Genomic DNA, 23588 nt, shown 5'->3' with positions numbered 1-23588 from the left:
GAGTCTCATCATCTCATCTCTCTATGAAGAAACGATTCCAATAATTATTGGACTATCCACATCAAAGGTTGTTTAAAATGCTCTTGTAGCTACTTTCTCGTCTCCATTAAACACTAGAATCCTCAACCTTCATATGCAACTTCGAAACTTAAAATAAGATAATTTGAGTGTCCTCGATATCTTCACTAAGACAAACTCCTTATTGATGAATTAGTTGCTGATGGACGTCCAATTTATCTCCCCGATTAGAATATTTGTATGTTTAAAGGTCTCTAGTGTAAATTCAAAGACATCATAACCACTCTTTAGCTTCATCAAGAACCTGTTACTTTTGGTGAATTGCACATTCTTCTATTGAGCCATGAATTTATTCATGGTCAAGCCTTATCATCACTCTCAGTGTCACCCTCGCCTATGTCAGACTCGGCTAGAAATTCCTCTGCAAATTTAAGCCAGCAGTCCTCTTAAAACGATCATCAATACAACCATATTAATCAAAGATAACGAGGTTGTAACAATAAGGGCCGAGGCAATAATCGTGAGGGAAGACAAGTATATCGAGGAGGCTCATCTACTGAAAATTCATGGAGTCACTTAATTCTCACTCGCGATGTCAAATATGTAATGGTGTAAACCATCTCGCACCAAACTGTTTCCAGCGATACAATCAAATAATCAACCCAACCGCCTCCGTATATTTGACTCAACAGTCACCGCCTATAGCTCATCAGAATTGGTATCCGGACAGCAGCGCAACACATCACATCAACCCCGATCTTTCTAGTTTGCATCATGTTGAGGATTATAAAGGAACAGATCAAGTTCACATTGAAAACATACAAGGGATTCCCAATTATCACACTGGTAATTCCCTATTCTCATCCTTCTAAATCACTTGCGCTCAATAATATTGTTCATGTCCCTTCAATAAAAAAAAACTACTACTCTCTATCCAAAGATTTGCCCGAGATAATGACTTGTTTTTTGAATTTCATCTATCTCATTTTCTTGTTAAGGATCAAGCATCAAGGACTCCTCTTCTTTCAGGTCGGAGTGATGATGGACTTTACTCACTCAATCTCCAACCATCCTACTCAAAATCATCCTCCAAGTCACCATCAACTTTCCTGTTAGCCAAGACATCATCTGTGTATTAGCATCTTCACCTAGGTCATCCTCACAAATGAGTGCTCCTTCAAGTCTTACCGAAGCATATTTTACCTTGTTCTAGTTTCAATTTTAATCATATATATAGTGCTTGTCAACTAGGCAAGTCACAAAAGTTAAATCTTCCAATTTCAATTAATAAAAGTTCATCTATTTTACAACTCTTATTTGTCGATGTTTGGGGTCCTGCCCCTCATTTATCTTCTAAAGGTCAGGAATATTTTCTTGTATTTGTTGATTATTTTTTTAACTTAATCTGGGTATTTCCAATGAAATTGAAATTGGAAGTTGCTTCATTTTCCTACAATTCAAGTTGCTTGTGAAAAATCAATAACACTAAGATTATGTTAATCCTATCAGATTGAGGTGGTGAATTTCGTTCTCCATCTCCCGTCCTCTCTCAATTTGGTATCTCTCACGTAGTTTCTTGTCCTAAAAAACAGAACAATAAGGCAAAGTTGAACGCAAACATTGTCAAATAGTTGAAACAGGCTTAAACCTCTTAGCTCACAGTTTTTATCCTTCCCATGATTGGCAATTCACGTTTGATATAGTTGTATATCTAATAAATCATCTCCCTTCCCCCTCGAACAACAACAAATTTCCATTTGAACTGGCATTCCATAGATCTCCTAACTATACTCTTGTAAAAGCCTTTGGGTGCCTCTACTTTCCTTACATTAGCCCCAATAATAAAAATAAGTTTGACTTTCATAGTATGTCATGTGTTTTTCTTGGGTACAACTCAAAACACTATGGCTATCACTGCCTTGATAGAGCCTCTGGCCGCCTGTATATAGCTCAACATGTTGTCTTTATGAAATTACATACCCATTTGCTTCAATGTCAATCCTAGGTCGTCATCCATCAACTCTATCCAACTCAATACCTTTGGCATCCTCTTCGATCTACTAACCAAATAATGTATCTACTACCACTCTAAATTCACCGTTTCTTGCGTCCAATATTCTAGCCACTACCTGCTTTAAATCTTCTCATCCATTTCTTCAAGTCTCCCAACCAGATCTCCATCTGATACGTTGAGTTCTTCCTCATCACTGCCAACAATTCCTCTAATTTTTTATCCCACTGGCTACCCATTGTTACTCTAGACTGCTCCTCCCGCTCTACAAACTCCCTCGTAACCTATGGAACCACCTCAATGCACTCATTATATGTGATTTCGTCATATATCTCCGTCATCTAATTTATCTACTTTCACAATTTCCAACTCATCGTCTTCCTTTCCTGTTGAACGTACTAGCTTTACTAAGGCAAATAAACACAAGGTTTGGCGGGATGCTATGTCATATGAGATGAATTTCATGTTACGCAATCGTACTTGGACCCTTGGACCTTATAATTCATCCATGAATATGTTAGGTAGCTAGTGGGTTTTCGGATTAAGAAATTCTTTAGGCAACATTGAGTGCCACAAAGACCGTTTAGTTGCCAAAGGATTTCATCAGATGGAGGGTAGTGACTATTTTGAAACATTTAGCCTAGATGTCAAACTTGCCACTATTCGAGTAGTTCTTACCATTGTTGCTTCTCAAGGATGGAACTACGCAATTAGATGTCCATAATGCCTTTTTACATGGTCACCTCCAAGAAAGAGTGTTCATGGCTCAACCTGCTGGCTTTGTTCATCCATCATTTCCCAACCATGTTTGCTAACTAAATAAATCACTTTATGGTCTTAAACAAGCGCCACGAGCATGGTATATGCGCCTTCACCAAATTCTCATGGTTGTTAGGTTTTATCCTTCTAAAACTGATATGTCTTTATTTGTGTATCGAGATCATGGAATCATGCTATACCTACTTGTTTATGTCGATTATATTATAGTTACTAGCAATCATCCCTCCTCTCTCGAATCTATTATTTCAAAGTTAGGGGATGAATTTTCTATTCATGATTTGGGATGCTTGAGCTTCTTTCTAGGTGTTGAACTGACACACACAACAAGCTTTGTCTTTATCAACCTAGACACATTGCATACTTGTTATAGGGCCTCAATGCAAAATTGCAAACCTATGTGTACACATAAGGCACCGAACACTAAGTTCCATGTGGGTGATAGCTCTCTGTTTGATGATCGTACATTGTCTCGTATTATTATTGAGGATTTAAAGTATGTAAAATTGACCTGTCATGATCTCAAATTTTCCATGTAAAAGGGTTGCCAATTTATGCACTCTCCGAGTCAAAATCAATGGCTTGCGGTTAAATGCATTATTCGGTATCTTAAACTCACAACGAACTTAAACTCACAATGAACCATCAATTCCTAATTCCTCAATATCCTAACTGGGTTCTACAGGCTTTCACTGATTCGGATTGGACACGCTCATTGGCTGATCAAAAGTCTACAGGTGGTTATGATATTTTTCTTTGAAATGAACTCATCTCTTGGTCATATAAGAAGCAACGTATTGTTTCTCGATCGTCCACAGAATCTGAATATAAAGCACTTATCGATGTAGTCCCTAAACTCACTTGGGTACAATCATTATTATTTGAACTTAGCATACCTGTCCACTCTTCTCCAGTGCTTTGGTGTGATAATCTTGGTGATGCCTATTTATCCATTAATTGTATTTTTCATGCTTGCACCAATCATGTGGAAATTGATTATCACTTCGACCGCGACAAAGTTACTCACAAGGATATCTCTGTGCAGTTTCTTTCAACCAAAGATCAACTTGCCTATGTTCTCACCAAACCTACTTCCACAGCCACATTTGAATTTCTCTGCTCCAAGTAGAATGTCGCTCCTCTACCTTCAGCTTGCAAGGGGAGTATTGTAACATGTAGCTCGTCTCCTGCTTTGACTCCAATGTCTAATCTACCTAGTAATCCTAAGGACAAGGGATAACTTATTTAGTGTAGTTAGTTCTTCTAGTTAGATACAATTTTTATTACTATGTGTGTGTGTGTGTGTGTGTATATATATATATATTACAACTTTGATGTCTTGAGTTAATGGAAGATTATGATGTGGATATTTTATATCATCCAGGAAAGGCAAATGTGGTAGCCGATGCCCTCAGTTGAAGATCTATGGGTAGTTTATCCTATTTAGGTGTTGAGAAGCGTGAGCTAGAAAATAGCTTCATTTGTTAGCTGTATTGAGAGTCCGATTGTTAGAGGCAGATAATAGTGGGGTCACAATTAAGGACACAACTGTACCATCTCTAGTTCTGGAGGTAAAAAAATGGCAACACGAGGATCCTAGCTTAGAGCATCTCAAAGCCAAGTCTCAGGATCAACAATTTTTACCATTTGATATAGTAGTAGATGGAGTCCTCAGATGTAGTGGTCAACTGTGTGTTCCAGATGTTGCAGGGCTTCGACATAAGATTATGAATGAGGCACATCATTCCTGTTATTTGATGCTTATTGTGACCAATACTAACATATGGTATGAGTGTTTACGATCGTCGATAGTTTAGTAACCCAACTAGAACTCATTTTGGCCCTCGTTATTTGTTTTAGGAAGATTTTTTGCTTTTTAACTTCTCCTGAAGTTCTTTGCTCTGATTTTTTGGGATGGCATAATTCTTCCAGCTTCTTTGGGTCTGGTCATATATGCAATATCCTTGAAAAAGAGTTAGAACAAATGTACAGAGGTTTAGATGCAGAAAATGCTTCACCGAAACAATTGGCAAATTGCGCAACTACATAGGCAATGTGCCGGATGCAGTGCCAAGAGGGTATAAAGGGGAAAACATGAGTAATTTCAGCGAAGCGCCGAATGCACTCGGCGACTTTAGATTTCTCACCAAAAGTTACAAAGTCTTTAATTCATTTATGATGTAACTAAAGGTGAGATGGGGACAAAAAGTGAACCGCCAAGTGGTTCGGCGTGCTCAACCCAGCTCGCCAAACATCCCAATATGCCTATTTCCAACGCAAATTCTTGAATTCAACCCCGTAACCTTAAAAACAAGATCAAATCACACACCACTCAAATTAAGACTATGCACATCCCGTGCTTTTTATCTATTTTAAGGCACAATTTTCACGAATCAAACATTTTACTCATTACGATCAAAATAATTGGAACCTAAAATAGATAAGCAACAATTCTAATCCTACCAAAGAGACCTAGCACACATCAACAAGATAATACTATTACATTTGAGAACAAAATTAAAAATAATGGACTTAGGGTGTGGGAACCAACACTTTGTGCTGATTAAGATACTCGAGATTGTTAGGAAGCAATGCGATCCAAATCCAAGAACAATTCGACACCTAAATATTCTAAATTCAAGAAATATAACTACTAGAGTGCGGGTGTGAGTTTGTAAAAGGGACGAAGTTAAAGAAAGTGAATGGAATGTAACTTTTAAGCCTATGTCTTGTGACCATCTAGTTTCTGCTCATTCGGTTATGATAGTCGATCTCTCCCAAACACTCGGCGAAGTGCCGAATATCTAATTTACTCGCCAAATATAATAGGATTTCAGTTCATGTGGGTATCACATTGGCAGTCTTTGTTGAGATTGCCAACTAGATTGGCGGTGCGCCAACAATTCTCACCCCACTGAGATTTACAGACTCAACCTTTAAGATGTATTGAGTCAAATGACGGGAATGATTGAGCATGCTGAACTTGTCGGCGGTTCGCCACAAGAAAATGTTGCTTACCTTCATACATCTTTTCAAGAACTTTTATTACTCAATCTGTACAAGCAATAGACTATTATTTTATCAAGATATCAAAAACCAAATGAAGAATTTTGGGTTGCCTCCCAAATAGTGCCTTAGTTAACGTGGCAGGATGCAAGTCAACCTTCTAATCTCACTCTTAGGGTTAGCCATAGTATCACTAGGAAACCCCCCCTACTATCTCGGGTTGAGATGAGACGATTGGGTCTCTAAATACTTGATTGAAACTGAATGAGAGTTGATAGTCTGGTTAAGGGTGGATACATCTTCTTTCATGTCTTTCAGCATCTTGTCCGACCCTTCAACTTTTTTGAGGATACGTGAGAGCATGTCCTCAAACCTTTCACCTTTCAAATCCTCATGCTTCTGGCGCTCATAGGAGGAACATATCGATCCTTCTCCCCATCTTTCCAATTCGGATTACGGTCTCTCCATTCACGTACAGTCTCTATTTTTCCATCCTTCATCTCTACCCCAATCTTGATTCCACCTTGTCTAAGGTAGTTTGACCGATAGGCACCGCCTTGGTTGGATAAAAATTTCACCTCCTCATTATACAAAGCTTCAAACTTCATTTCCTCAAGGCTAGTGCTCCCAACCCCCACAACATTGACCCTACGGGAACTAGCCCCCATGACGTTCTTTGATAGAATATCAATTTATGTCATAATCTTGGCCATATTTTGATTTCTCTCATTGTCCTTTTGAATCTGTTCTTTTATAGTTGAAATGTGATAAGAGAGATCTCGTCCTCGTGTGTGTACCACGCTATCTTTATGGTTGTCATGCCATCAAGAAGTTAAATTGCTATATCGTATGGTTGATGCATTAGGCCTTCGAGTGAGAGTTGGTCAGCGACACCTTTGTTTACCAATCCAAGTTCTGGTAAAAGTAGTGAAGGAGCACATTATCACGCAAACCATGGGTTGGGCATTGTACCACCAACTTTGAACCATAGCCAACTTTCGTGTAAAGGCTCTTCATGAAGGCGCTTAAAGTTTTGAATGCTATCCCAAATAGTCATCATCTTCGAGGGAGGGAAAAGTCGCACATTGAATGTGGTAACTAACTCTTCCCATGGAGTGATTGAATTTTGTGGTAACCTAACCACTTGCAAGCTTCCCCCATCAAGGAAAATAAGAAAATTTGCAGTCTGACTTGACTCTTGAGAGATGTTTTCGAAAAAGAATGACCCACAAACATCTACAAAGTTTCTAAGATGCTTATGGGGATTCTCATGAGCCAATCTGCTGAAGAGTCCTTTTAGTTGCAAGAGCTACAAGATAGTGCTCGTTAGATTAAACATCGCATTCCCCTCGGGAGGGTAAGGGATGGATCCAACACCTCACATGAGATAGGGGTCATTGAAATTTGGCCCTTGGACATTGTTGAGGTTAACGATGTTATCTTCGTGTCCCACCTAGCTACCATTACTGCCATTTACACTTATTGTTCCTTCTTACTACACAAACACATAAAAAATGAAAATTAATTAATTAGAGTACCACTAATAAGAATAAAAACTATATTGAACTACACTATCATGTAACATCATTCCCCAGAACCGACATTATTTTGATGTTTATCGTGACCAACGACACTGACCTACGATATGAGTGTCTATGATAGTTGATAGTTTAGTAACCAACCAATGGTTGGGGTTGTGTCCCAAGGAAGGGGTTTCAAGAAAATGTAGTTAAATTAGAATTTCATTCTAATTAGATGTAGCTAAAGAGATTAACGAATAAAAACATTGTAAATCAAAGGGGTGACACCAATAGGAAATTTGCAAGATAATGGTGACAAGGCTAAGCTTTAGATGGAAAAAAGTTTCCTCTCCGGAAACTTACACCATTTCAAATACATTCCTCTTGGACACCCATTTGTCGCATAAAGTTCAGCCTATGCCTTACTCCCACTCATTCTCTCGAATTAAGTGTTAGGATATGGGACTAGGGCTCACCCTCCGGGCTAAACCTCATGTCGACCCACTCCTTAGACCATCAGTCTAGCGGTTTTGATTTCGCGACCTCCCTCTCGGGCAAGCCGAAAACACATGGGTGAGTTTGTATTTTCAACTACAAACCCATTAAGTTAAACCACAACCACTAGGTGAAATCAACATTAAAATATATCAAACCTATCATCAAGCAAAACCCAACAATAATATCAACTTATATTTGCTAAATCACACCCCAAGAATGGGGGTTTTTAGCCACACATCAAGCAATAACAAATTATACCTAAAATGATAATGAAATCATATGGTATAAGACATTCAACCTTCATATGAGCAAAGGAAGAAGAATAGATAAGACCCACTTCCGACTTGGGGAAGATGAAACCCTTCTTTCTTCAAGTCTCCCACAAAATCCTCTCCAAACTTGAGAGAAAATACAAAAATAAAGTTCTAAAAAGTGAAAATTAATAATAATGTTCGGACTCCCTAAAAATAACACCTACAACTAATATTTATATTTTTCATATTAAGTGTTGTGTTGGACCATTCGGCAAAGTTAGTCGTTATCACCGAATGACTCAGCAAGTCGCCCATCTTCTGGTTCATCACCTTTTATGTTTTGCCTTCAACATGTTTGTGTTTTAGATCATTGGGTGGTATATCTATGCTCTGTGGAACTGATCGGCGACACACCGAATGCTCCTTTCATCGTCTTTTGATCCACTTCCTTCAAGGCTTCACGTACTGGTACAAAGGGCAGAGTGCTTCGCTTCGACCATTCACCAAGTCTGATTGGCAAAAGTAAGGCTTCAGCATTTACATTCTTTTTATTTCTTTTTGCACGTAAGTGTTCATGCTTCCACTAAAACTTCAAATACCTGAAACTTAAGAGTTTTCATCAGATATTGTGACAAAATAAGTATTTGACGACTCTATTTCTATCAAAATAAAGCCCTAAATGAGTCCAATGTGTAAAATCATCATTATTTATCCACCCTAGTTCGACGAAGATGTACCATGATATTTAGGAGATATATTGGTATCACGGGATGAAAAAGGACATTGTTGAGTTTGTGGCATAGTTTTTTAACTTCCAACAAGTGAAGGTTGAGCACCAAAATACTGTTGGGCTAGTCCAAAAGATAGTCATTCCCTAGTGGAATTGGAAGCAATAATATGGATTTTTTTACAGGGTTACCTCGATCGCGTCGTAAGTTTGACTCGTTGGGTAATTGTAGATAACTAACAAAATCAACCAACTTCTTACCAGTCAAGTCTATTTTCACAGCTGAAGATTATTCAGGTCTTTGAATTCGAGAGATTGTTAGGTCGCACGACGTTCCAATATCTATTATCTCGGATAAAGGAGCACAATGTACTGCTAACTTCTGAAAGTCTTTCTAGAAAGGATTAGGGACACAAGTTTATCTTAGTACGAACTTTCACCCTCAAACAGATGACCAAGCTGAACGCACCATTTTAACAGTTGAGGACATGCTAAGAACATGCATGCTGGACTTCAATGGAAGTTGGGATGACCACTTACCTCTTATTGAGTTCGCATACAATAATAGTTATCATTCCAACATCGGGATGACACTTTATGAGGCTTTTGTATGGGTGAAAATGTATATCCCCTATTGGATGGGTCGAGGTAGGTGAGTCAGGGTTGATTGGGCCAAACTTAATATAACAGATAGTGGAGCAGGTTAAGCTCGTCCGGGAGAGGTTGTTAACGGCCCAAAGCCGGCAGAAGTCATACTCACTCTGGAGCTGCCAAAATTTTGAGGTTTGTTAGCTTTTGCTGTATATAATTTTATAGGTAGGCTGGGGCCTATCCCAACCAATCTTTACTACTCTTAGAGGCTTGCAGACTAGTGAATGAGGTGTATAGCTACGTTATGGTCATAATGGCCTAGTTTGTTGATTTGTTGAAGTCGGTGAGCAGTTTGATCTATTGTCCTGATATATACCTGCTTTTAGTTTTGGTATAGAGATCATGGTGTCCTCGACGGCTTAATCAGGACTTATGTGCTAATTGGCTATTTCTTTATATGAAATTTTAGGAGTAGTTATTTCGTTTATAGATATGTTGACAGGGGCCTTGCCAGCCAAGGGCTTAGTTTTAAGCCGAGATATACTTGTTGTTTTCTTGATTGCATGCGGCTACCATGCGTTAGTAGCAAATGGTTCAGCAGGGTCAGGTCGGACCTGAGTTTTGGCATTAAGAGCCAATTGCGCCTTTTTAGTTTGGGGCAGGACCATAAAAATACAAAATTAAAGATCATTTTAATGTATTTACATAGTTTTAGTTTATGACCACAAGATTCAAAATCATTTTGTACTCTTAAAATGTGTGCCAAATTTAAAACAGACAAATAAATTACTCTCTCTATCCCCAATTACTTGTTCATTATTGAATTGACACACCTATTAAGAAAAACAATTATTGACATAGTGAGTTTATCATTCTATTCCTATTAATTATGAAGTTGATGAAATAAAAACTTACGATTTCCAAGAAGTTCTACCTTCTTTAAGTAATTGAAGGTATAATAGGTTAAGAAAATTACTGTTTCTTGATTTGTTAAAATGAACAAGTAATTAGGGATAACTATAACAGAAAAAATGGACAAGTAATTAGGGAGAAAGAAACTAAAACAGTTGGAGTATTTGTTTATTAAATTTCATATAATAATTGCATGTAATTCCATTAACTTCGTTATGCATTTCCTTATTGTGTGTAATCCGATTGACTTCTTTGCGTATTTACTTAATAGGTGACTTGATGTTAAAAAAAGGGTGATGTGTGTGAAAACTTGAAATCCATTTTTGTAATTTCCGAAATGATTATATCAAGAATTGTATAATCCAACCTGCAATTTTGTATGTTTCCAATAAAGAATAGACCAAGAGTGAAAGGCAGATGAAGCTTTGACCAACTCTCTTCTTCTTCAATGACTGCTTTACCTACACCATTCCTCCGTTGAATTTCATTATCAAATTTGTGCCAACTTTGAACTTTCTTTCCTCTCTTCTTCCATTTCCCATTCTCTATTGTCAAAGAGAATTGTAACTACCCACAAAAATACCTTTTTTCCCTGACCCTTTTGCTTTCATTCTCATTTCTGCATTGACTTCACTTTTTGGGGATTAGGGCTTTCAGTCTTCTCCTTTTTTTGGGTTTGACTTTTGAAGTTGAGTACCCATTGGGTGGAGGATTCTTTTTCTTAGCTTGGTGGTTTCAATGAAGAATCTTGGTTTTTAGTTGTAGAAAGGTGTGGATGACTGGGAATCATGGATCAGTCGGTGTTGGCGATCTGGGTATTTCTCTGCTTAATTGGTCTGCTTTTCAATTTGTCACCCGTCGCCGGTAACGCTGAAGGTTTGTTTCTTTTTGGGTTTTCCTTTGAGTCTTTCTTTAATTGGGTGGTTATGGGATCCCAAAACTTCAACTTCAGTTTATTGATCAAAGTCTTAGATTATATCAGTTATTTAACAGGTTGCTAACAGCTTTTGCAGGTTACTAGTTATTGTTAGCTTTATACGTCAACAACCCCTTGAACTTGTTAGATAGTCGAACTATAACTTATTCCAATTGAGTACTTGAACATATGATAAAAACTTCCTATTAAACACTTCCAGTTCAAATTTTATGTGTATTCTCAAGTGCTCATACGTAGATAAGCTAACCACATAGATTATGTACTTTAATTATTCACATCAGACTAAACTGGAACATGCTTGAGCCTTTACTTGATGTGTATAACTAAAGGAGGTGACATATTTTTAGTGGTTAACTTATCTAGGTAACGGATACTTGAGAATATGTGCAAATATCTTTCCATAATTTGAATGGGAAGTATCCGATTGGAATGCTTTATCATGTGTACAGGTGTTCATCAATTCAAATAAGTAGTTCGATTGTTTAATTGAAATTTACTGACAAGTTTAAGGGATATTGATATATTAAGCCTAAATTGTTCCTATAGCTAGATTTTAGTACTTGACGGTGTAAAAATTTTGTGCGGCCACTGTGCAGAAATTAAACACATATATGGATTCGTCTTGCTCTAGCAGGAGACAATTTTAGCACAAACTTGAGTAAACCCTGAAAATGGCTGCCCCCATCCCCCAAATAAAGAGAGAGAAAAAAAATTGGATTGGCAAATGATGTATTATGTTGTAGCTAATATTTCGAAATTGTTGGTTTTAATGTGTGTTGAGCTGATCACTGATATATCATCTTTTATGTAAGACAGGTGATGCCTTGAATGCTCTGAAGACAAATTTGGCTGATCCTAATAGTGTTCTACAGAGTTGGGATGCAACCCTTGTTAATCCTTGTACTTGGTTCCATGTGACATGCAACAATGAAAATAGTGTGACTAGAGTGTAAGCTACACAAAATCATTTTTTTCTTCCTTTCACATTGTGGTTTCATTTGTGAATTTTGGTTGCTTTTTTAACACAGTGATCTAGGAAATGCAAATCTATCAGGTCAACTGGTACCACAGCTTGGCCAACTCCAGAAATTGCAGTACTTGTAAGTTAATCGAATCAATATGTCTCAAGGATGATAAAGGCTGTTCTTTGATATTTCGATTTGCTCCAGACCATGTTTCTTGAAATCAGTTAATTTTCTTTATAATTGTGTTAATCAATATTCATAACATAAATGTAAATGAGCTTGTATATATTTGTTTCTACAGAAGGAAGTATCTAGTGTTTTGAGTCCCCAGGATGGTTTTGTATTACAAATTTATTATCCTCCTAGACAACTAAATTTCAGAAGAACCCCCAAAGGGTGGCCTAGCAGTCCAAGTGTTTGAGTAACAACCTTGGACACAAGGTTTGAATCCTTGCAGAGGCAACCGTAGGTGAATTCTTTCAATCTGCCTAAGAGTTGGTGGCGTAGTGGAAGATAGCAGGTATTCGGTAGGTTAGTCGAGGCACACACTAGTGGGCCTGAACAATATCTCTATTAGAAAAAGTGAATCTTTGTACATTGCCATTCTGAGGAAGTAATAAGTCTACTTAAAGATAGTTAATCGTTGTCTCACTTATTCTTCTGTACTATTAGCCGTATTATTAGTCGTAATATTACTCTTGTAATTATTGTCCTTTGAGTTTGGTTATTATCTGTTGTATTTTTTACTTTGGTTATTGTTTTATCTGGTTATGACTACAGTTGTCAGTAGTATTTTTCTATAACTTCTTCATTTCCGTTATTTCTTTCTCTATACTGCTTTGGACTATTTTTTTCTTGAGTTGAGGGTCTATCAGAAACCGTCTCTACCTCTAAGGTAGGGGTAAGGTCGGTACACTTTATCCTCCTTAGAACCACTTTGTGGGATCACACTGCGTATGTTTTTGTTGTATCGATACGTTTTTATATCCCCAAACAATTACTAAAAGCATTAAGGGCTATGATTTTAAGGTGATGTAATTAAAGTGAAGTCAAAATAAAAGTAAAAAAGGATAAAAAGAAGTCAAAAGCGTAAGAGAGAGAAAGAAAAAGTATGAAGAAAAACTTAAAACAAAAAATGTTTTCTTCAAATAAAATTAACACGTGTCAAATAATGATTGGTGTGTGAAAACACTAAATCGGGACTGGTAATAAAAGAATGTAATAATACCAATTCAATTTTTTTTAGAGGGGATAATAGGAGCCCTGCAATGTTCAAGTATCTTCATGAAATATAGGTCTTACAAGCATTCTGGAAAAAAGAACAGTAGCTACAACAAAATAATGCACTAATCGAAGTGTAAGAGATAGTAGCTTGTAACAAAATTTTTAGGAGAAGCAGCTATAGGAGAAATACTAGATAGTAGCTAGTAACAAAAATTTTAGGAGAAGCAGATATAGGAGAAATACTTCTACTACTAGTAAGGAATGATTAGCAAGATAAAACTCTACTACCTACTAACCTTCTTCCCTAATTTGTGTTCTCCACAACCTCCTATCTAAAGTCATTTCCTTAGTAACCTGCAATTGTGACATGTCCTATCTAATCACCTCTCCTCAATGTTTCTTCGGGTACCTCTACCCCTCTTGGAACCATCCATAGCCAACCTCTCATACCTCTGTACTGGGCCATTCATGCATCTCCTCTTCATATGTCCAAACCACCTCAGCCTCGCTTCCCCCATCTTGTAATCCTCCGAGGCCACTCCTACCTTGTCCCCGATATCTATTCCTATCTCTCCTAATAAGCCCACACATCCACTGCGGCATCCGTATCTCTGCAACTTTTATCTCCTTAATGTGAGAGTGCTTGACTGGCCAACTCTCTTTCCCATACAACATAGTTGGTTTAACCACCACTCTGTAAAATTTGCCTTTTCAACTTTTGGTGGCACTTCCTTATCATGCAATAATCCAAATATGAGCCTCCATTTCATTCACTCTGCACCAATACGAAATATGACATCATCGCCTATTTCCCCATTTCCTTTAGATAACCCTTGAATAAAGCCTCACTTTCACGTCAGCATCGGGCGTGCTACGTCACTGAACCTGCGTTCCAAATATTGTCTTGGTATTACTCAACCTCAACCTTCTGGACTCCAAGGTCTGTCTCCGTTCCTTAATTTTTATTCTTTTGGTTGAAGAACTGTAAGGTGAAGAGTAGCATTTTTTTATACTTTGTAGTGGGAATAGATGCTGACACTACCTTCTTTTTTTTGGTCAATTTTGTGCCAATTTTGTGCGCGTAAAAATTTGCTCATGTAGCTTCTTGACATATTAGAAGTGTACTGCCCCATCAAGTTGATACATGAGCAAATTTTTAAGTGCAAAGCGCAAATAAAGCGTGGGTTTAATTAAAAAAAGTGCACAGCGACAAAAAAATCAAATATATATGTTTAGTCCAAGTCTAATAATTATATACATGTACACAACCAAAGAAATTGAAAATAAACATTATGATAAAGTGAAATATCAATTGTTTAGTGTCACTTCTTTAGAAGTGGCTCATTGGCAAGGAAAAAGTTTGCCTTAGAACCTTAATGACGACATTGAAGTGCACATAAAGCGAGACGAAGTGCTCAACACGTTTTGAGCCTCGCTTCAGGGCTTAAGCGTGCTTAAAGTGCACCTTTGACAACACTGTCCACACCCTAATTTAAAATATCCATGCTTAATTTTTCTAGCAGGAACCAACACATTTCTGATCATGTACTTGGGTATTCTTTTGATTGCAAATTAGTTTTTTTTTTTTTTTGATAAGGTAAGATGCTAATTTGACTAGTTATTGGAAATGAAAGAATAAACCAGTTTCGCTGGTGATTCTCCTCCTAGTCCCAATTTACCTAATCGTTGACTAAATAAAAAACCTTTTTTTGTATTCAAGAATTAAAGTTACTACAAAATAGTATTGCTTGATATTTTCAGAAGGCGACTCCACTTTATGACATTAACAACTATTATTCTATTTTACTTTTTTCTAGTTAAATTTTATATGACAATGCTGGTCAAATTTCTTTACTTTATCCTATTTTAGTTATGCAACATTATGCTATGTTTTTTTTTTTTTGAGAAGGTAACATTTGTGTATATTCATTGACCCAGTGCATGGATTGCACTGTAAACCATATTTACAGCTTGTCAAAAAAGTAAGAAAACTGAATCTGAATCCTATTAAGAACCTAGGATATCTATAATGGATTCGGTGTCCTCTAAATACATCTGTTTGCACCAGAAGCAAAAAAGCCTGAGACAATTTAGTTTGATCTTTTGAAGATCACAGCTGTTGCTCTCAAAACATTTAGCATTTCTTTCTTTCCAAACAGTCCACCAAATACAAGCTGTGACAATCCTCCATCATCTATATCTATCTGCAGCTCCCACAATAGGCTATGGTTTTGGTGATGAATAATTTCCATTTTAATGAGATTGAGGGTACATTTGCTCAGAATTAATGATATTATTCTTTAATGCCTTATATAGTGATGTTAACAGATATTTGATTTGCTCATTCTACTGCCCTATGTAATGTTCTCATTGCTACCCTTTTGGACCAGTCCTTTGGTGGAAGTTGGTGCAAATAACCTATCCTGCTTCCATTATATTGATGTTGTAGTTTTTTGTGGTGGTAGAATCCTCTGAACATAAAATCTTCTCAACATGAAGTATGTTAACTTAGTTCCTTGTTCCCTCAAGCTTCTTTTCTTCTATTTTTTAAGAAGCGATTTATGGTGTTTTTGAACTATTTTCGCACAAATTGACAATGAAATTTTAATTTAGTCAATAGAACCAATTATTCAATTATAGAGACCAGAGTTATCTACACGAGGTAAAACATAAACCTCCTTAAAGGAAAATTGAACCCTGAATCTTGAAATCCATAGATCTCTAACTAGCCACTTGACCTAAGTGTTAATTACTACCACCTGATTATTTGCTTGCTAAAATCATGATACTCTCTGTTTGGGTGGGGACTTCATTAGTTACTAGTCTATACTATAGTTATACCTTACCTATTGCTTTTAGGGGTCGTTTGGTAGGAGTTATTAGAGAAAATAATACTGGTATCAGCTTTGGTATTATTTAATCCCTTGTTTTGTAGTGTTTTAGACCTATGTATACTAATACATGTACGATACCCAATTCAGTACTATTCTTATACATAGTAAATCATGACATCAGCAATACCAGTACTATTCGTATTCTAATACACCCTATTCATATAATACAACAAACCAAATAGGCGACAATAAATAGTACAAGCATAACTAATCTCATTATTACTAATACACCCTATTCAGTTCTATTCTTAATTATACCCCTACCAAATGACCCTTTAGTATATCTGTTCTTTTTTTCATGTTTACCTAAGAGTGTAACTTGTAGAAGTAATTTACACTTCAATGCAACATAATTATGCGCATGTTAGTTGGCATGTCTCATCTTAAGCGGCATGGTCTGCAAATTCTCAGATCAACTTGCTAATGGTATCTCTCTTTTTTTTAATTTCAGGGAACTTTATAGTAATAACATAAGCGGAAGAATTCCAAATGAACTGGGAAACTTGACAGAGTTGGTTAGTTTGGATCTTTACCTGAACAACTTAAATGGTCCTATTCCTCCCTCATTGGGCAGGCTTCAGAAGCTACGCTTCCTGTACGAGTTATACACTCTTTTTCCTTCCGGTTTTTTTCTTCTGTTTTTGTTTCTTTTTCGTTTTTTTTTTAAATGTTTCAAATCTTTACCATATATATCTGAAGTTTAGTTAAATAAAAATTGAGCACCTTCTATGTTTATTTTTATCAAGAAAGCAGCATCTATGTTAATCATGCAAATGGGGCTATAGTTTCTAATTCTCTAAGCAAAATGTTCTGTAACTTATCGGTTAATTATGTTTACATTGATGGGTTCTGTCCAAAAAAAATTGATGTGTGGAAGCATAATGAAAATCACTACTCTGTCGGCGAACAAACCTTTGTAGTTTGACAGGTCAACAGGGAATATATCTGTATGATTCATTCTGTCTTTGCTCTATAGTGGAAAGTTAGTTGATATGCTTGGCAGACCTTGTTCTTGTTTCCCAAATGCTGAATGGTATCTGAGTGAAGACCAAGTGATTGGACTGGACTCTTTTTTTGTATGACAAACAAAGATAAATAAGTAATAATATAAAATGTTAAGAATAATTTGAACCAACTTGTATAAAAATATATTCTAAAGGTATTCAATTATTATCTGTTTAACAAAATTGTGCTTGCTCCGTCTCTCTCGATATAGATTCACAGCCGTGCAGCTCAAGTAAGAGACAATTCTGAGATACTTCTCATCTTATTAGGAAAAATGGCCTGTGGATTTAGTTGATTGCTAAAATACTTATGTATGAACGGTGATTCTCAACCTGCAAACACTATCAACAAGTTTTTCCTAGCATATTGGAATTAATCTTTATATATATATATATATATATATATATATATATATATATATATATTAGCACATGTACTGAACAATGAGCTCTAGATTGGTATTCGCTTTGACGAACTTCTTTTCCAGTCTTGCTTACTCTTAATCAACCTTCCTTTTATCCTTTTCTTTCTTTGCTGAATTGAAGGAGGCTCAATAATAACAGTTTGAATGAAGGTATTCCCATGTCTCTAACCACCATTGTTGCACTTCAAGTACTGTAAGTATAAAGTTGTTACTTTATTTATCAATCCTGTATGTTGTCTGGGTTGTCTTGTTCTTGTGGGTTACTTATTGCCATTGCCTTGCAATGCAGTGATCTCTCAAACAACCATTTGACAGGACTAGTTCCAGTCAACGGTTCCTTTTCACTTTTTACTCCTATAAGGTGTGTGAGAAGCATAAATTTGTAGTTCCTTTCTGTTCCTGAAGTTATAAGTGAATATCTAAAGATTGAGTACCTATATTTCAGTTTTGCTAATAATCAGTTGGAAGTTCCTCCAGTTTCTCCACCTCCTCCTCTTCCTCCTACACCCTCATCGTCATCTTCAGGTTTGTTGACATAATTTGTGTTTATGCTGTTATGAAATTGTGCTACCTCTCCTTTTTCCCTATTCCAATTTAGTTTCATGAAAATCCCTCAAGTAATTCACAAGAAGGGGAGCTGGCAATGGGAAGAAAGGAAAGGCCTGGTTGCCTGGGGAAAGCTGAAAAGCTGAGCCCAGACTGGATTCCCTTATGAAAGCAGTTTCTTTATGAAAAAAACTACCATTACTTTAGCACTATAAATTAGTTTTTTTGCGATCAATTATACAGGTATTGGGATCTTGTGGTTATCCAGCATTCATGACTTCCCAAAATAAAAAAATTAAATAAGCTTGGAGATACTATCAACATCTTTTTCTTTGTTGGAAATTAGATTTACTGTGAACTTTGAAGTTCGAGTGATAAGTGTGTCAAAAGTACCATTTATTTTTTAGAATTGCTTGTGTTGTAAAACTTAGGTCATACAAATAAAAAGTTAACTCAATCATCTTTTCAGTGGGCAACAGCGCAACTGGAGCTATCGCTGGAGGAGTTGCTGCAGGCGCTGCTCTTCTATTTGCAGCTCCTGCAATTTTTCTTGCTTGGTGGCGTCGGAGGAAACCACAAGACCACTTCTTTGATGTTCCTGGTTTGGCAAAACACATTGAATCTGAGTTAATTGTACTTTCAACTTGATGTGTTCTCACTCATTATAACTGCTTTTGCAGCTGAGGAGGATCCAGAAGTTCATCTGGGACAACTCAAAAGGTTTTCCTTGCGTGAACTACAAGTTGCGTCGGATAATTTTAGCAACAGAAATATACTCGGTAGAGGTGGATTTGGTAAGGTTTATAAGGGCCGGTTAGCTGATGGCTCTTTAGTTGCAGTGAAAAGACTAAAAGAGGAACGTACTCAAGGTGGAGAGTTACAGTTCCAGACAGAAGTAGAAATGATCAGCATGGCTGTACACCGAAACCTACTTCGTTTACGGGGCTTTTGCATGACACCCACTGAGCGCGTGCTTGTTTATCCTTACATGGAGAATGGAAGTGTTGCATCACGTTTAAGAGGTATCTCTTTTTTAATTTTCATGTGCTTGCCTCTACTTATTGGACACCTTTAGGCAGGCTAACAACAACGACAACAACAATATACCCACAAAGTGGCGTCTGGGGAGGGTCGAGCATATGCTGACCTTACCTCTACCTCATATGTCAAGTAAAGAGGTTGTTTTCAATAGACTCTTGGCTCAAGACAAAAATTAGGCTCAACAACAGTAGTGCATCTTTTCATCACATGCCCAAACAATCTCAACCTCACTTTCCGCATCTTGTCTTCCACCAATGTCACTTCCACCTTGTTTTGGATATCCTCATCCTTAATCCTATCTCTCCTAGTAAACCCACACATCCATCGCAACATCCTCATCTCTGCCACTTTCATCTTCTAAATACTGGCCAACCTCTGACCTTGTAACATAGCTGGTCTAACCACAGAAAAAATGCCAATAGCTAATGTTAATGATAAGCCTTTAGTCTTTTAACTTTTCTTTCATAAATTTGTAACAAATTTGAAAAAATTAAGTGTAAGCCAGTGGTGGAATCTTCACATCAATTTCATTGTACTATTAATTATAATAGTGATTGAGTTTTTTACGAGTTCTCATGATGGGTATGTATATTTAACAAGATGTCACTGCTGTTTATAATTTTGCTTGTGTTCTATGGACCAATTTCACAAGTGATGCTATCCTTGATATCTTACTGAATATTGCAGTTCATGATAAAATTTATTTAATGAGCACATCTGAAAGTCAAAAGGAATTAAATGTTTTAAAAGAGTACATATTTTTATCATTGTATGAAACTTGATAAGTAATGTCTCATGACTTGGCGTTTTATGATTTAGAGTGATATTGACCCAAAAAGATCAGTTTTCTTTTTATAACTTATTCCAGCTTAAATAGGAAAGTGTTTCCAGTTTGCTGAATAGCTTGAATTTATGCTCATGGTATAATTTACATTTTCTAGAGAGGCCTGAATCAGAGCCCCCACTTGACTGGCCAAAAAGGAAGCGTATTGCACTTGGATCTGCAAGAGGCCTTGCTTACTTGCATGATCATTGTGATCCTAAAATTATTCATCGTGACGTCAAAGCCGCAAATATCTTGTTGGATGAGGAGTTTGAAGCAGTTGTTGGGGATTTTGGGTTAGCTAAACTCATGGACTACAAGGATACTCATGTTACCACTGCTGTACGTGGTACAATTGGGCATATTGCCCCTGAATATTTATCTACTGGTAAATCTTCTGAGAAAACTGATGTCTTTGGCTATGGGGTTATGCTTCTAGAGCTCATAACTGGGCAAAGGGCTTTTGATCTTGCTCGACTTGCGAATGATGATGATGTCATGCTGCTAGATTGGGTAAGCAAATGCCTGTATGCTTAAGTTATTTTGCTTCTGCTATCATTCAGCAATTTGGATTTTGTTTAAAGATCAAGTCACTTCTGCTATCAATGAACAGTCTTGGAATGTTCTGAAAAGATCAAGTTGACTCTCTTCTTTTCTATAAGTCGAAGTTTGATGTCTTTTTCTACTTTAGTGTTAGTTGTTGAACACTGATTTGCTCATGCCGAAGAAATGTGTGGTACGAGACCTGCATTGTAGCTTATTACCTATTGTGGTTTTGTGGTGTGAGATTAACATTCATTGCAGTTCCCTGTGAGTGATTTCTTTTTAAAGGTTTAGATGTTTCAGGAGGATTTAACCATTCATTGCTAAAATTGCACGAGCATTTAGGTTAGAGTGGATTACTTTTGTTAGCTTATTCTTGCAGGTGCTTCAACAGTTAGGTTGCCAAATTCGTCCCCTCAATTTGTGACTAACCTAGAAAATGTGCATCTCCACTTCTCATTTCTGATGCTATCTGAAGATTAGAAAAATGTGCTTTTTTTTGAGAAGTGGAGATTTACATATTAATGTCGCTTCAGTCATGTTGTATTCGGGGGTAGATATAGTTAAAATTATACTTTAGGACAGGTTCTCATTCAGGAGCATCCTTGAGAAAGGGTCTTATGTGGGATTGCCATCCTGGAGAAGGAAAAGTAGATGGTCAAACTGTTAAGACGTGACTATTAAAAATAAAAGCTTTTCCGAACCTCTTGTGTCTCTGATGGATACAAAAACTGTAATAGCAACATGAACACTAATAGGCAGCAATGCTACTAATGTCAATCAGAAGCACTTGGCTGTGTTTGAGCCTCATGCACTGATATGCTGTTTCCTTAGTCTCCCTTCAGACCTTACTAGCTTTTTTAGTGACTGTGCTCTTAGAGATGGCACATATGGTTGCATGCACGGCTATTATTTGACTTATAACATTCCATTGGATATTCAGGTGAAGGGACTCCTGAAGGACAAGAAATATGAAACATTAGTTGATGCAGATCTTCAAGGTAATTACAATGAAGAAGAGGTGGAACAACTTATTCAGGTAGCTCTACTTTGCACGCAGAGTACGCCTACGGAACGTCCAAAGATGTCAGAAGTTGTAAGAATGCTTGAAGGTGATGGCCTTGCTGAGAGGTGGGAGGAATGGCAAAAGGAGGAGATGTTCCGGCAAGATTACAACCATGTACACCACCCCCATACTGATTGGATAATAGCTGACTCCACGTCAAATATCCGACCGGATGAGTTGTCAGGGCCAAGATGATCTTTCATTTATTCTGCCATCAGCACATATAGGACTGATCTCTTGAGGGAAAATACTCTTTGTATCATTGTATCTGTAATCGGTATATGTTATCTTCCTTCTTCATTTTTTTTTTTGGGGTTAAATGGTATATGTGTCAGCTTTGTGCATACCCATTTTCCTTGTTTTTTTGTTTCAGTCAGTTATATTGTATTTGATTATGTCCAAATGTGTATAGGTGATTGGGTCATTACAACAGGTCTGAACATGAAAATCAACTTACAGCAGGAATGGCTGTAGAAAGCATCTTTGCACCTTCTCTTTTTCTAATGTATCAGATAGAGTGGCGTTTGTTAAAAGAATAAACACTTCGTAAACTTAAAGTAATCGAAGTCTCTATCATGTTCACTAACAGTTTGTCACCTCCTCTTGATGGCTGAGTTTTGTAGTATTATAGACCAATAAAACATTATACAGATACTCTGATGCAATTAAGCAATCTGTAATGGAATTGGCTAATCTAGGAGATGAACTCGAAGAAAATGATAGCCAAAATCAGGGTTATCATTGAGAATCGAGGCTAGATTGAATGTAGAAGAGAGAGAATTAGGTAGTAGTTCATGAATGAATCCAATTGCATGTAATGGCTACATTTATAAAAATGAAAACTAGTAATTGAAGTTTGGAAATCTAATGTTTGCAGTCTAACAACTTGTAATATTTCTAACTAATGTATCATGTCACCTATCTAACTTTCCAACCCAGCTAGTCTACTTTTTTACATTGCTTAGACTTGTATCATTACACCCAGTTGAAGATGATGCTTGACCTGAAGGATGAAATGTAGGGAACCTGTGCTACAACTTTGATGCATATTCCCCAAAAAATGTAGGGATAGACAGTAGACGCGTCATTAGTATTCACCTTCCATCCAACATTGATGCGGAGGACTCCACTCTTTTGGAGGACTGTAGTTCATCTAGAGAACTTAGTAGTCGTTATTTCTTGCTAGTAGAATATTCAGGTAGTTAGGGTTCTTGTTCAGTAACTTTCCTTCAGTACATTAGAAGCTTCATAGGTGAGTTGGTTGAGTTATGGTTTTAGTTGTTTTACAAACATCTTTATTATCAAGACTTTTATTTATAAAGTTACTAAGTTGTTTCCTAAAGTTATTGCATACTTATATTTTAAAAATTTGCACAGTTGTTATACATTTAAAATAGTAGAAGCCAGGACAAGGGTTCGTTTGAACCATTAGTGATTCCAAGTGCCGGCCACACCTATGATGTAGGATCGGGCGTGACAAATTAGATATTAGAGCCTAGAGCTCAAGTGTCCTACGGAGTATAAAATCATGTCAGTAGGATCTGATTTATGGTTGTCTGTGCCCTACTAAAAATAAGGGACTACATGCATTTAAGAAAAGATTTTCTTTCTTTCATACTATAGATCGTGAAACGGTCTCTTAAAAAACTTATGTAGATTCGTGTGTTGCTCCAAATCCTCCGACCATGCCTCATATTTGAGGTGGTAGAAACAGTAAATTCCATATTCCTCTCACTATGGTTCCCTTGAATAGAGCCAACATAAATGTTAAGAGATAGCGCAAGGGCCTGAGAGGAGCCCATAAGT

General features: G+C 36.9%; 1 protein-coding gene across 1 annotated transcript; it reads left to right on the top strand.

The window, feature by feature from the left end:
• The first annotated feature begins 11102 nt into the window (after window positions 1-11102).
• Window positions 11103-21977, top strand: SERK3A (somatic embryogenesis receptor kinase 3A). Its single transcript, NM_001247697.1, has 11 exons — window positions 11103-11190; window positions 12068-12200; window positions 12280-12351; window positions 16786-16929; window positions 17885-17956; window positions 18053-18124; window positions 18209-18288; window positions 18779-18910; window positions 18990-19331; window positions 20292-20686; window positions 21660-21977. Exons 1-11 carry the CDS (start codon window positions 11103-11105, stop codon window positions 21975-21977), a joined length of 1848 nt encoding a protein of 615 aa, NP_001234626.1.
• The last annotated feature ends 1611 nt before the right edge of the window (window positions 21978-23588 follow it).

This window comes from Solanum lycopersicum, chromosome 10, assembly GCF_036512215.1.
Source record: "Solanum lycopersicum chromosome 10, SLM_r2.1".
Lineage (NCBI taxonomy): Eukaryota > Viridiplantae > Streptophyta > Magnoliopsida > Solanales > Solanaceae > Solanum > Solanum lycopersicum.
Note: the sequence above shows the minus strand (reverse complement) of the source record. Positions and strands in the feature narration are given on the sequence as shown.